The sequence below is a fragment of the Martes martes genome, assembly GCF_963455335.1.
Source record: "Martes martes genome assembly, chromosome: 1".
Classification (NCBI taxonomy): Eukaryota; Metazoa; Chordata; class Mammalia; order Carnivora; family Mustelidae; genus Martes; species Martes martes.
Window position 1 is genome coordinate 68,265,179 of NC_137888.1, and position 13,036 is coordinate 68,278,214.

At 37.0% G+C, this 13,036-nt stretch overlaps 1 protein-coding gene across 1 annotated transcript in view; it reads left to right on the plus strand.

Moving 5' to 3' along the window:
* Positions 1-13,036, plus strand: part of PLS1 (plastin 1) — a 73,867-nt gene that overhangs the window by 39,197 nt on the left and 21,634 nt on the right. The window contains exons 10-11 of the mRNA XM_080822659.1: positions 1,845-2,037; positions 6,713-6,791. Of these exons, the coding sequence (XP_080678785.1) occupies positions 1,845-2,037; positions 6,713-6,791 (272 nt within the window). The remainder of the gene's footprint in view (positions 1-1,844; positions 2,038-6,712; positions 6,792-13,036) is intronic.

A 13,036-nucleotide genomic window follows, 5' to 3' on the forward strand; every position in this document is an offset into this window, starting at 1 on the left:
CGATGCGATGTGGGGCTCCATCCCAGGACCTGGGATCATGACCTGAGCCGAAGACAGAGGCTTTAACCCACTGAGCCACCCAGGCACCCCTCTCCTGTGTTATTTTGAAGCAAATCCTAGACATCATATCATTTCATTGATAAGTATTTCAATATGTATTTCTAGAAAATAAAGAAACTTTAAAAATATAATACCTTGGGGCGCCTGGGTGGCTCAGTGGGTTAAAGCCTCTGTCTTCAGCTCAGGTCACGATCCCAGGGTCCTGGGATCGAGCCCCTCATCAGGCTTTCTGCTCAGCGGGGCACCTGCTTCCCTCTCTCTTTGCCTGCCTCTCTGCCTACTTGTGATCTCTGTCTATCAGATAAATAAATAAAAATCTTTTTTTTTTTTTTTTTTTAAAGATTTTATTTATTTGTCAGAGAGAATGAGCACAGGCAGACAGAGAGGCAGGCAGAGGCAGAGGGAGAAGCAGGCTCCCTGCCAAGCAAGGAGCCCGATGTGGGACTCGATCCCAGCACTCTGGGATCATGACCTGAGCCGAAGGCAGCTGCCTAACCAACTGAGCCACCCAGGCGTCCCAATAAATAAAAATCTTTAAAAAAAAATTTAGTCTACATTGACATTTCCAATTGCTTCTTAAATATCAAATTTTCTTTCTCGTTTATTTGAATTAAGATCTGAATAAGGTCCACATATTATAATTTGTTCATGTCTACGTTAGGAACTTTATATTGTTTAATAGGATTGAACCTGTTGCTTTCTCTGATTTCATTTACATTTTTACTTTTTTGTAACTAATACACAAAATGAGATAAGTTATAATTCTTAGTCATAATATAATCTTATCATGGGTCCATGGATGTGCCTCTTTTTATTTATTTTTGTTTGTAGTTTTAAGATTTTAACAAGTCTGTATGAACCATCAATCCAACAAGAAAGCTAAGACCTTCATATTAATTTGTGTTTAGCTCTCTACTTCTTCCCTATTCCATCTTTTTGCCTCACCTTAATGTGATAATCACCATCTTCAGTCTTATGTTCATTGTCCTTTTGCTTCTCTTTTTATATAGTTTTCTTTCAGCCAAATATATCCCTTACAAAATTAAATTTTTCATTTTACTTTTCATTTATTTTTTGTAAAAAAAAAAAGTAGTTAAATTCCTAGTATTGTTTTGAACATATATGGCTAAGAGTCACTCACATTGTTCAGTGTCACTGTGTAAATATGAGACAGTTTGTCTTCTTTCCTGTTGACAAGCATTTGGTTTGTTTCCAGGATTTTGCACTTGTGAAAAGTCCTGTTCTTTTAATTTTAATAATTTCCTATTTGTATCCCAACTTGTTTTTCATTGAGAAAAGAGTCTACTGGAAATATTATTCAGAGTAAAATGGGTGAGATAACTAAACCTCTTAGCCAGAAGGTGTTCTGATATGTGATCTTGACCAAATTATGTATAATTTGACCAGTAGGAGCTGACTGATACAAAATTTGAGAGGTTGTTTTAATCTATCATTTAATATATTTCCAGAAAATTGCTTGCTTTTAAATATGTATGTCAGTTGGGGCACCTGAGTGGCTCAGTGGGTTAAAGCCTCTGCCTTCGGCTCGGGTCATGATCCCAGGGTCCTGGGATTGAGCCCTGCATCAGGCTCTCTGCTCAGCAGGGAGCCTGCTTTCCGCCCTGTCTCTGCCTGCCTCTCTGCCTATTTGGGATCTCTATCTGTCAAATAAATTAATTAATTAATTTTAAAAAAAGAAAGAAAATAATAAATATGTATGTCAATAAAAAATTATGCCAACCAAAAGTTTAATGTTGACCATTTTTGTTTATTTTGTTGTTTAGGAGAAAAATGACCTAAAGCGTGCTGGATTCATGCTTCAAGAAGCAGATAAACTGGGCTGCAGACAGTTTGTTACTCCTGCAGATGTGGTTTCAGGCAATCCTAAACTTAATTTAGCTTTTGTAGCTAATCTGTTTAACACATACCCATGCCTACACAAGCCTGATAATGACATCGATATGAATTTATTGGAAGGTATGTTCTTTCTGCCTTTAATTGCTTCACTGTATGTATCTTCTTGTGGTAGTGACCTACTTTGCTGTCAGAGGTAGGGGATTGTGATGGGAGATGCAGTTTACTGTGTGTAGGCATGTGCATTCATTAAAAAGTTCGTATTAAGGAAAGTCATTGTTGGTTTTGTTAAAAGAGAATGCTGGGGTAAATCTTACTTGTCTGTCATCTCTCCATCAGTAAAACTATCATACGTTTAAAGTAGTCTCTTAAATGACCACATAACATAACTCCACCACCAATATGGACAATGAATTATCTATTGGAAAAATAATTATTTTGTAGCTTTTTTTTTCTCCTTTAAAAGCTACAGTTTGACTCCAGTATTGTTCTCTTTTTAATGTTTTTAAGGTACATGAAAAAATTTTAAATATTCATTACTTGTCTTGTTGTGTGTGGGCTATTGTTATCTGTCTCATAATTTATAATACTTTCCTGTTTTGCTTTGTGAAATGCAGATTTGACCCCTCCTAATGTAGGTACTGTATTTAGTACTTTTCTATACTCTATAAATATGTTCATTCTGAACCTTCTTTTTATTAGTACCATTTATTCTTTCTATCTGGGTTGATATTTATTTTTTGCATTGTTCATGCTGTGTTTTTTCTGTCTTAATATGCCTAAAGAATGACAACAAGGAAGAAACACAAATGAAACTGAATTAGAACAGCACATCAAGGCTTGATTATGTAAACTCTCCACTGAATTTGCCTTCTATAATGATGGGATATTGTAGTTGTAAACACACCAAAAATCAGTTTTGACAATTGGATTTCATGATGTAAAGCCTTTATCCCTCTCCTTTGAACAAACACACTTATCTTTTATCACTAGTAATCTTTGGAAGGATCTGTTTAGGTTCTATTTTGTATTACTTAGCTATATTACATTTCTTGAATGTCACTGAAGCTTACAATGTATGAATTTTCATAATGACAAAAACATTCTCGTTATCGAGTTCTTTCTCCCTATCTTTGTTTCCTAGCCTGTCTTCTTTTTTGTTATCATACTCTCACACGCATACCCAAACCCACATTGGTATCAGAACTAAAGGTGAAAACAGTGGCAGCAGTCAGAGGGAGGGGCCCATCCTAAAATAGTCTCACCAGTTGCCCTGGTTTGGAGAAGGCAGTCTTCAAGTAAGGATTCTTGTTGGTGGGGAGAATTTGATGTTGCAGAGTCCTTTCTCTCACAGAACCTCCCTTACTCCCTTCCTTCCCTGGGAGGGGGATAGAATGAGAAATAAGTTTCATGATCTTCTCTTTGATGGCCACAACCAGAGTTCCAATATCCTTAACACTTTATAATTGCATTTTCTTGATTAATGAAAGAAGTTTCAGATTTAACAAATATGTTCTTTGAGGAATATGATTAATTCAATTCACTCTTCCTGAGGTCTAGTAAAATAAGGACTATATTCTCTACATAGATATGTAATTGAGAGGGAAGATAAAGACCATATTCTCAAAATAAAAAAAGACTATATTCTCCACACAGGTATGTAATTGAGTGGGAAAATAGATAAAGGAGTAGATTTTTTGGCAGAGAAATTGAGGGTGAGGGATTAGAACTTAAAAAAAAATAAATAAAATGGAAGACTGCTAGGTTTTTATCAGTCTGGAAAACTTCAAAATCCCTCTGTATCTTACAATAGAAGGCATTGTTTAGAGTGGCATATTAAAAATGATCTGCTTTTTATAGTCACCGAGTTCTTGCTAGATATCTTTTCCAACTTGCTCGCTCTCTTATTTGTCATGTTTGAATTCTTTTGCTAGTGTTCAGCATGCTTTTGGAATTTTTCAGTGTGAATAGGATTGCTAAACATTTCCATTAGTATTTCCTCTATTTATATAAGAAGATACTATGGGAAATATTTATCAATCATCTTTATTTAGAACATATGTATATCCTTGCTACGTCTGCCAAAAATGTATTTGACTCAACTGTCAATTGGAATTTTTCCTCTGTAAATTTGTTTTTATAGATCCTTATGATAGTTGAAGCTTGACCTTATCACAACCCATATTCATATTCTCATTGCAAAGAATTTTATCTGTATGGAATTAAAAGCCCAACTAAATATAAAACCTTCATATTAAACTGAGCCAAATATGTGGGCTTTGTATAGAGGAGCCATTTTAGAATTCATTTGTGGTGATAGAAAATACACAGGCCATGTTATTACACTTTGTTCAAATTATGGGTCCATCATTTAGTATCTGAATGACTTCCATGAGCTTTGTTTTTCTCATCTATAAAACAAGATTAATAGTAATAATTTTGAAGAACTACAGAGCAAGTTAAAATGACCTTTCATGAATGAAAGAGTTTAGCATACAGTATGTCCTCAGTAATGGGATAGAAAGAGGAAAACATCACTTAGCACATTTAGTGAGTGTTAAATATATGTTAGTTCCTTTTCTTTCCTCTTAGTAGTCTCCTTGTAGTATATTTGTTATTTTTTTTCTGAAACTTTTGTCAATTGCAGGTATCAGTTTGGCCCTAAAAATGAAATGTTTTATAGTCTTTCTATCTTTTATATCAGCAGTGAACATTTTACTTCTAAGATTGCTTTAGTTGTCTGCAATATGGACAACATTCACAATCTGGAATACATATGTTTTTGTAATGCTTTACCATGGCTCTTGCACAAATGCGTAGTGCTTCTGGCTTTGAGCATTTATTTACCAAGACAACTTGAAATGGTGTTAGATAAATAAATGCTCACTTACATAATCTATTTTACTTTCCAGGCATCAGAAATGAAAATAGTAACAATATAATCAGTTGAGAACAATGGGAAGAAATATGACACGCTGAAGCTTTTAACAGTTCAGAACTCAGTCAAAATAGTAGTGTCTTTTTAAATCTTATTTGCTGTACCATCAGGTTCAGCAGAATTGGGATATTATTTCAATTAAAAATGAGACCATTGTTACATTAACAGTGTTTGTAATTTTAATACATAACTTGGATTTTCCCAGAAGGAAATAATGTAACATTTCCGTAATTACTAGAGAAAAATCTATTACAGACTGTAATAAAGAAGCAGCTCAAAGGTAAATCCAAGTCACATGCATCAAACTGTTGATGATAGTATGCTTATATTTATGTTGCTTTGGGGAAAGTTATATACAATTTGTACTTGTTTAATAACTCCTACAAAGAGCAAGCATGATTTCTAGTAATATTTAGTTTAACTTGGTTCTTTCTTAAAGGGTTTTCAAATAGGTCATTCATCATAAAGTGATAGTGGCAGATACAGCAGACTGGTCAGTTACCTTTTATACAGGCCCGAGGGGATGGAATTTAAATTATATGGCTACACAGTTTAATAGATCAATAATTAAAGTAGATTCTGGGAACACCATTAAGTAGTAGCATAGAAAATCAAACGAAATTATAGTGGACAGATTATTTCCTGAACAGCGTCACAAAACCCAGAATCCTTTATATTTTACAAGGTTTGGTTTCTCTTCTGAGTGTGCAGGATTATTTTACCTGTGGCCCTTACTCTGAAGATGATTGCAGGGGAGGCTCCATAGGAATGGGTCTCTGGAGCTCAGATGGTTATAGATTTAGATGCATCCTTGTTCTGGGAATCCCACATGAGTCAAAGTCTAGAGAGTGACCTGAACTTGCCTATAGTTTAGAAGTGATGACAGGTGTAAATGTTTGTTTACAAAATGTTTTTCGCAAGTCTGGTGATGAGGTGTAAGTTAGGACATTCCATTGCTCCCTTCCTTTGCTGAAAACAGATAATACTACAGATAGTCACTTGGGATTATTTGCAGTCTAGGGGATGAACAGAAGGCAGACATGGCAAGGAGAGTATATCTTGCTCTCTGCTACTTTGTGGTACATGATAGCCCACGTTTTTCTTACAGATGGTGTAAGCACTGCTACGAAGGGAATGCTCAGGGAGGTTAGGTAATCACAGGTTAAATAATAATGCCTGCAAGGAGTTTCTAACTGAGGTGATCTCTGAGGTCTAGGGACTTACTAGGATTAGATGTCTTTCTCTCAGCACCCTGTGTGGGGGCTACATCAATCTAAAATAACTCATGAAACCTGTAAAATAGTTATATCCCTTCATTGCCTATTCTTACATTACCTGTAATCCCCTCTCCCCTTCATTGCTGTTTGGTATAATTAAAATGTTAGTTTGTGTGACCAGAAACTTCCCTGTGTAAAATAAAAACCTGTACAAATTTAGAAACACTGCATTGGGAAAAGCACAGCTTTTCTTTTGTGTTTACTGTGCTGATATTACCCTGAATACTAAAAGAGTTTTAATTTTTAGCCAGTCCATTTTGCATGTAATCACAACTACAGATATGACCATATAAGTTTCTCTGTCACTTTCTGGACAGAGAAACCCATGACTCAGTAGTTCACAGACATCAAAGAAAGGACTCTAGATAGAGAACTTTAGAGCAAATGGAGGCCTATATAGGTGGGGCGGGGAAGGGACTTTGGCAATAAGACTTATTTTCCCCCCAAAAGATGGTAGTATCACAGAAACCACTGAAAAGTATGTCTGGCTGGTTTACTGGTTTACACCTGCCAGGATGGTTTAAAATATATTTCTTACTGCATTTTGTCCTGAATCATCAGTATGAACTTGTGTCTACTCTAGGAGAGAGCAAGGAAGAGAGAACATTTCGGAACTGGATGAATTCCTTGGGGGTCAACCCATACATTAATCATTTGTACAGGTAAATACTTTATTGTGTTTTAGTTTTATGGACAGAGTCCAACTTTTCTAGTTTCACACCTTAGGTACGTTTACATTAGTACATTTTCTAAAAATCACAGGAATTTTAGCCAACATTTAGAATTTCAGAATCCTGGAGATTGACAATACAATGGATTTTTAAAGAAAAGTACGGTATTACTTAAAAAGATCAGAATATGATAGTAGTTATAGTTTTTGATATGTAAATGACCAATTTGGTAAAGATAATCTATCTTACTATTTTATAATTATTGATCAGAAAAGTAAAAAATTAGCAGAATAGAATAGTAATATTTTATAAATTGTTCTTTTCATTATAATCAGTATTTTGAATTATAATTCACACTTCCTATTTGTGCCAAAATCTACCTCACTTTTCTGTAATTTGTTGCAGATATTTATAGCTACCAGCCTGCCTTTAAAAATGGAAAAGAACTCAACTTTTGCAAAATTATATATTAATAATTTACACACCAAGGAAACTCCTTAATGAACAATAACTAAATTATTATTTAAATATTGAACTTAAGTCTGATGCCACAAAAGACCAATTCACTGGCTAATTGAAGATTTATGATATAGTAATTTCTGCTTCTTGGTGTATATTCAAAGTCTTATTAAAAATCTAAAACTAGAGCACCAGGGTGGCTTAGTCATTAAGCATCTGCCTTTGGCTCAGGTCATGATCTCAAGGTCATGGGATCGAGCCCTGCTTCAGACTCCCTGTTCAGTGGGGAGTCTGCTTCTCCCTCTCCGTCTCCCTCTGACTTGTGCTCATTCTCTCTTACATAAATAAAATATTTTAAAAAATTAAAAAATTAAAAAAAAATCTAAAACCAGGGCTCCTGGGTGGCTCAGTTGGTTAAACGACTGCCTTCGGCTCAGGTCATGATCCGGAGTCCCAGGATCAAGTCCCGCATTGGGCTCCCAGCTCCTTGGGGAGTCTGCTTCTCCCTCTGACCTTCTCCCCTCTCATGCTCTCTCTTTCTCTCTCTCTCAAATAAATAAAATATTAAAAAAAAAAATCTAAAACCAGTACTACCTTATGGTAACTGGCTTTGATGTAATGGACTAATATTTGATGAATCCTTTAAAAGTGTGTAAATTCCAGCTAGATGACAGAGATAAATATCATTTAGACTACAACTCTTACTATAGTAGGAAGGCAGTAAAGGAATCAGATACTGGGGGTACAGATAGATGATGAGGAGAGGGATAAGATATTTATAGAATAGTGTGAAAGAATGTCTATAATACATATTTGAGAGAAAAGAATAATATGTCAGGGACATCTGGGTAGTACAGTCAGTGAAGTGCCTGGCTCTTGCTTTCAGCTCAGGTTGTGATCTCAGGGGTTGTTATTTTGGGGTTGTGAGATCGGGCTCTGTGTGGGTCTCCACACTGAGCGGGGAGTCTGCTTAAGATTCTCTCTCCCTCTGTCACCCCCATTCCTGCACCCCCCTCTCTAAAATAAAGAAATCTTTTTTAAAAAGAAGAAGAATAAGTCTAGTATGATTCCATTTTTATTTTAAAATTGAGTGTATACAAAGCATTGCTAATATTGTTTGTTTATTTGTTTTGGAAAAACTGGTCATCACACTCAGTGTTATGTTATTGTTTATTCTGGCCTCTATTTATTTCTGATCTTTATTTTTCTTTCCTCTACTAAATTTTGGAAGAGTTTCTTCTTTTTCTAGTTCCCTGTAGTGTAATGGTAAGTTGTTTATTTGAACTTTTCTTAATACAAGCATTTATAGCATAAGAAAATGTTGGGATTAAACTTCTTTCTTATCTTGCAGAAAAATTGAGTGTACACACATTTGTATATGAAGTTTTTAAGAACCTGGAGGGATGAATACCAAACTGTATGCACCCTGATTAGTAGGATGGAGAGTTGTGAGAAGACTTATTTTTAATCTTAGTGACTTAAGTATACTTGCTTTTTTTTTTTACACAAGCATGTAATTTTCAAAGTAAATTTTCTTTTTAAATTACAAAGTAAATTTAATACTAGGGGACTAAGATTTGTTGAGTGAGAACCATGGTAACTTTCTCATAAATGTCATGATCACTAGAGTTCTCCCTGGTTGACAGTGGAGGAGAGAATTGACAACATTTTTTAGTCAAAGTCCTGAAGTGCTAGCATAGGACTTCTAGGCACATTTAATTCTATTTTGGAAAAGAGAATTCAGAAAATTCTCAAAAGTTAACATAATCCTCAAGAGAACTGCCATATATAGAAAAGTAGTAGCCAGAGGTCTAGTTGGTACCAGAACCATGTGTCCATGAATTTGTGTCTGGATCATATTCCTAAACCCTAAGTTATTTTAACTCCTCTCCTGCAGTACACCAAATCTAAAGCAAACCAAAGCATTAGCATAATTTAGATTGATTTTAAGTGAAAATTCTTTCCCCATACAAGTTATTTAATATATTTGAAGAACTGTTAGTCCTAGAATTTTTCTGTGACTGGTTGGTTCAGGAATACATCTTGAATTCTCTGGAAATCATTTCAACTTTCTGGGCTTCAGTTTTCCTATTTGCAAAACATGAATAATACCTCACCAAATAGAAGTAAGAGTGAATTCACTTAAAATAAAAAAGAAAAAATACAAATCCTTTAGTAATTTTTTTATATAAAACTCTCCATGTGCTTTTATACATAACCAAGTCAGCTCTTAATTGCCTGCATAATAGATGTTATCTTTCCATCACTCAGCACAGGGTCCAGTCCCCTTCATTGCCATAGGGTGTATGTCCAGAGTTGCAAAGTAACTTTCATATGAATCTTAGCAAAATAACTTGATGAACAAGCTGTTGAGAGAGAAAAGCGACATAATACATCATAGAGCCAACAATTTAAAAAAACAATTGCTGTTGCTTAATGTCCTTAGCATACAGAATTGAAAACAGACTCAATGGATATACTTTGAGCATCTCAGAAGAATGTGTTTTTCTGAATCCAAAGTAGAACTATTCTTACTTCAGTAACGCCTGCTTGCTCAAAAATTCCTTCCTCTTAATCCTCATTATTTAACATGAACAGCTGCCTCCTTTGTAGCTATTGTGATTTTGTATATTTTAAAAAGTTCTAAAAATCATAATACATAAGTAATACATGAACATATTCTCACTGAACAAGTTTCAGGAAATATGTGAGTATGTAGAATGAATTAAAACATGATAATACTTCCCTTACATCTCCCATAATCCTTTTTTCCTACCCAGAGGTATTGCTATTAACAGTCCATCGCACATATAGTTATTTAAATACTCTCAATTTTGGGGGGAGGAGTCAAGATGGCGGAGAAGTAGCAGGCTGAGACAACATCGGGTAGCAGATCAGCTAGATAGCTTATCTAACCATTGTGAACACCTACAAATCCAACGGGAAATCGAAGAAAAGAGCAACAATTCTAGAAACACAAAATCGATCACTTTCTGAAAGGTAGGACCTGCGGAGAAGTGAATCCAAAGCGACGGGAAGATAGACCCCGGGTGGAGGGGCTGGCTCCCGGCAAGCGGCGGAGCAACGGAGCACAAAATCGGGGCTTTTAAAAGACTGCTCTACTGGGAGACATCGCTCCAGAGGCTAAACCGGGAGGGAAACCCAGGCGGGATCAGCATAACATCAGGTCCCGAGGGGTCACAGAAGGACTGGGGGTGTCTGAGTGCCACAGAGCTTGCAGGTATTAGAGCAGGGAAGCTGGCTACAGCGACAAAGCCGAGGAGCGAGCTCTCAGCCCGGGGTTACCTTGTGCCAGTCGCAGGCTGGGTGGGCTCGGAGCGCGGCCGGAGGCCACGGAGATGGAAGCGACCGTGCGCTTTTCTCCAGGTTCCAGAAATTGACTGCTTTCCTCAAGGCGCGACCGCAGGCCAGGGAGGCGGGGCGGTTGGGCGCTTTTCTCTGAGGGCACACTGAGGAGCGGAACCCCAAGCTCTCGGCTCCTCCGGGCCGAGAGATTGGGAGGCCGCCATCTTCATTCCCGTCCTCCGGAACTCTACGGAAAGCGCTCAGGGAACAAAAGCTCCCGAAAGCAAACCCAAGCAGATTACTTAGCCCGGCCCCTGGCAAGGGCGGTGCAATTCCACCTGCGGCAAAGACACTTGAGAATCACTACAACAGGACCCTCCCCCAGAAGATCAACAAGAAACCCATCCACCACCAACTTCACTCACCAAGAACAGTGGAATTCCACAGCAGGAGAAAGCAAATCTTATCTGGACAAAATGACAAGGCGGAAAGACTCACCTCAAAAAAAAGAACAAGAGGCCGTACCGAAGGCTGGAGACCTAATCAATACGGACATTGGTAACATGACAGATCTAGAGTTCAGAATGACAATTCTCAAGGTTCTAGCCGGGCTTGAAAAAGGCATAGAAGATATTAGAGAAACCCTCTCTGGAGAGATAAAAGCCCTTTCTGGAGAAATAAAAGAACTAAAATCTAACCAAGTGGAAATCAAAAAAGCTATTAATGAGGTGCAATCAAAAATGGAAACTCTCACTGCTAGGATAAATGAGGCAGAAGAAAGAATTAGTGACATAGAAGACCAAATGACAGAGAATAAAGAAGCTGAGCAAAAGAGAGACAAACAAATACTGGACCACGAGGAGAGAATTCGAGAGATAAGCGACACCATAAGACGACACAACATTAGAATAATTGGGATTCCAGAAGAAGAAGAAAGAGAGAGGGGAGCAGAAGGTATATTGGAGACAATTATTGGAGAGACTTTCCCTAATATGGCAAAGGGAATAAACATCAAAATCCAGGAGATGCTAAGAACGCCCCTCAAAATCAATAAAAATAGGTCCACACCTCGTCACCTGATAGTAAAATTTACAAGTCTTAGCGACAAAGAGAAAATCCTGAAAGCAGCCCGGGAAAAGAAGTCTGTAACATACAAGGGTAAAAACATTAGATTGGCAGCAGACCTATCCACAGAGACCTGGCAGGCCAGAAAGAACTGGCATGATATATTCAGAGCACTAAACGAGAAAAACATGCAGCCAAGAATACTATGTCTGGCTAGGCTATCATTGAAAATAGAAGGAGAGATAAAGAGCTTCCAGGACAAACAAAAACTGAAAGAATTTGCAAACACCAAACCAGCTCTGCAGGAAATATTGAAAGGGGTCCTCTAAGCAAAGAGAGACCCTAAAAGTAGTAGATTAGAAAGAAACAGAGACAATATACAGTAACAGTCACTTTACAGGCAATACAATGGCACTAAATTCATATCTCTCAATAGTTACCCTGAACGTTAATGGGCTAAATGCCCCAATCAAAAGACACAGGGTATCAGAATAGATAAAAAAACAAAACCCATCAATATGCTGCCTACAAGAAACTCATTTTAGATCCGAAGACACCTCCAGATTTAAAGTGAGGGGGTGGAAAACAATGTACCATGCTAATGGACATCAGAAGAAAGCTGGGGTGGCAATCCTTGTATCAGATCAATTAGATTTTAAGCCAAAGACTATAATAAGAGATGAGGAAGGACACTATATCATACTCAAAGGGTCTGTCCAACAAGAAGACCTAACAATCTTAAATATCTATGCCCCTAACATGGGAGCAGCCAACTATATAAACCAATTAATAACAAAATCAAAGAAATACATCGACAGTAATACAATAATAGCAGGGGACTTTAATACTCCCCTCACTGAAATTTACAGATCATCTAAGCAAAAGATCAACAAGGAAATAAAGGCCTTAAATGACACACTGGACCAGATGGACATCACAGATATATTCAGAACATTCCATCCAAAAGCAACAGAATATACATTCTTCTCTAGTGCACATGGAACATTCTCCAGAATAGACCACATCCTGGGTCATAAATCAGGTCTCAACCGGTATCAAAAGATTGGGATCATTCCCTGCATATTTTCAGACCACAATGCTCTGAAGCTAGAACTCAATCACAAGAGGAAATTTGGAAAGAACGCAAATACATGGAGACTAAACAGCATCCTTCTAAAGAATGAATGGGTCAACCAGGAAATTAAAGAAGAATTGAAAAAATTCATGGAAACAAATGATAATGAAAACACAACGGTTCAAAATCTGTGGGACACAGCAAAGACAGTCCTGAGAGGAAAATATATAGCGGTACAAGCCTTTCTCAAGAAACAAGAAAGGTCTCAAGTACACAACCTAACCCTACACCTAAAGGAGCTGAAGAAAGAACAACAAAGAAAGCCTAAACC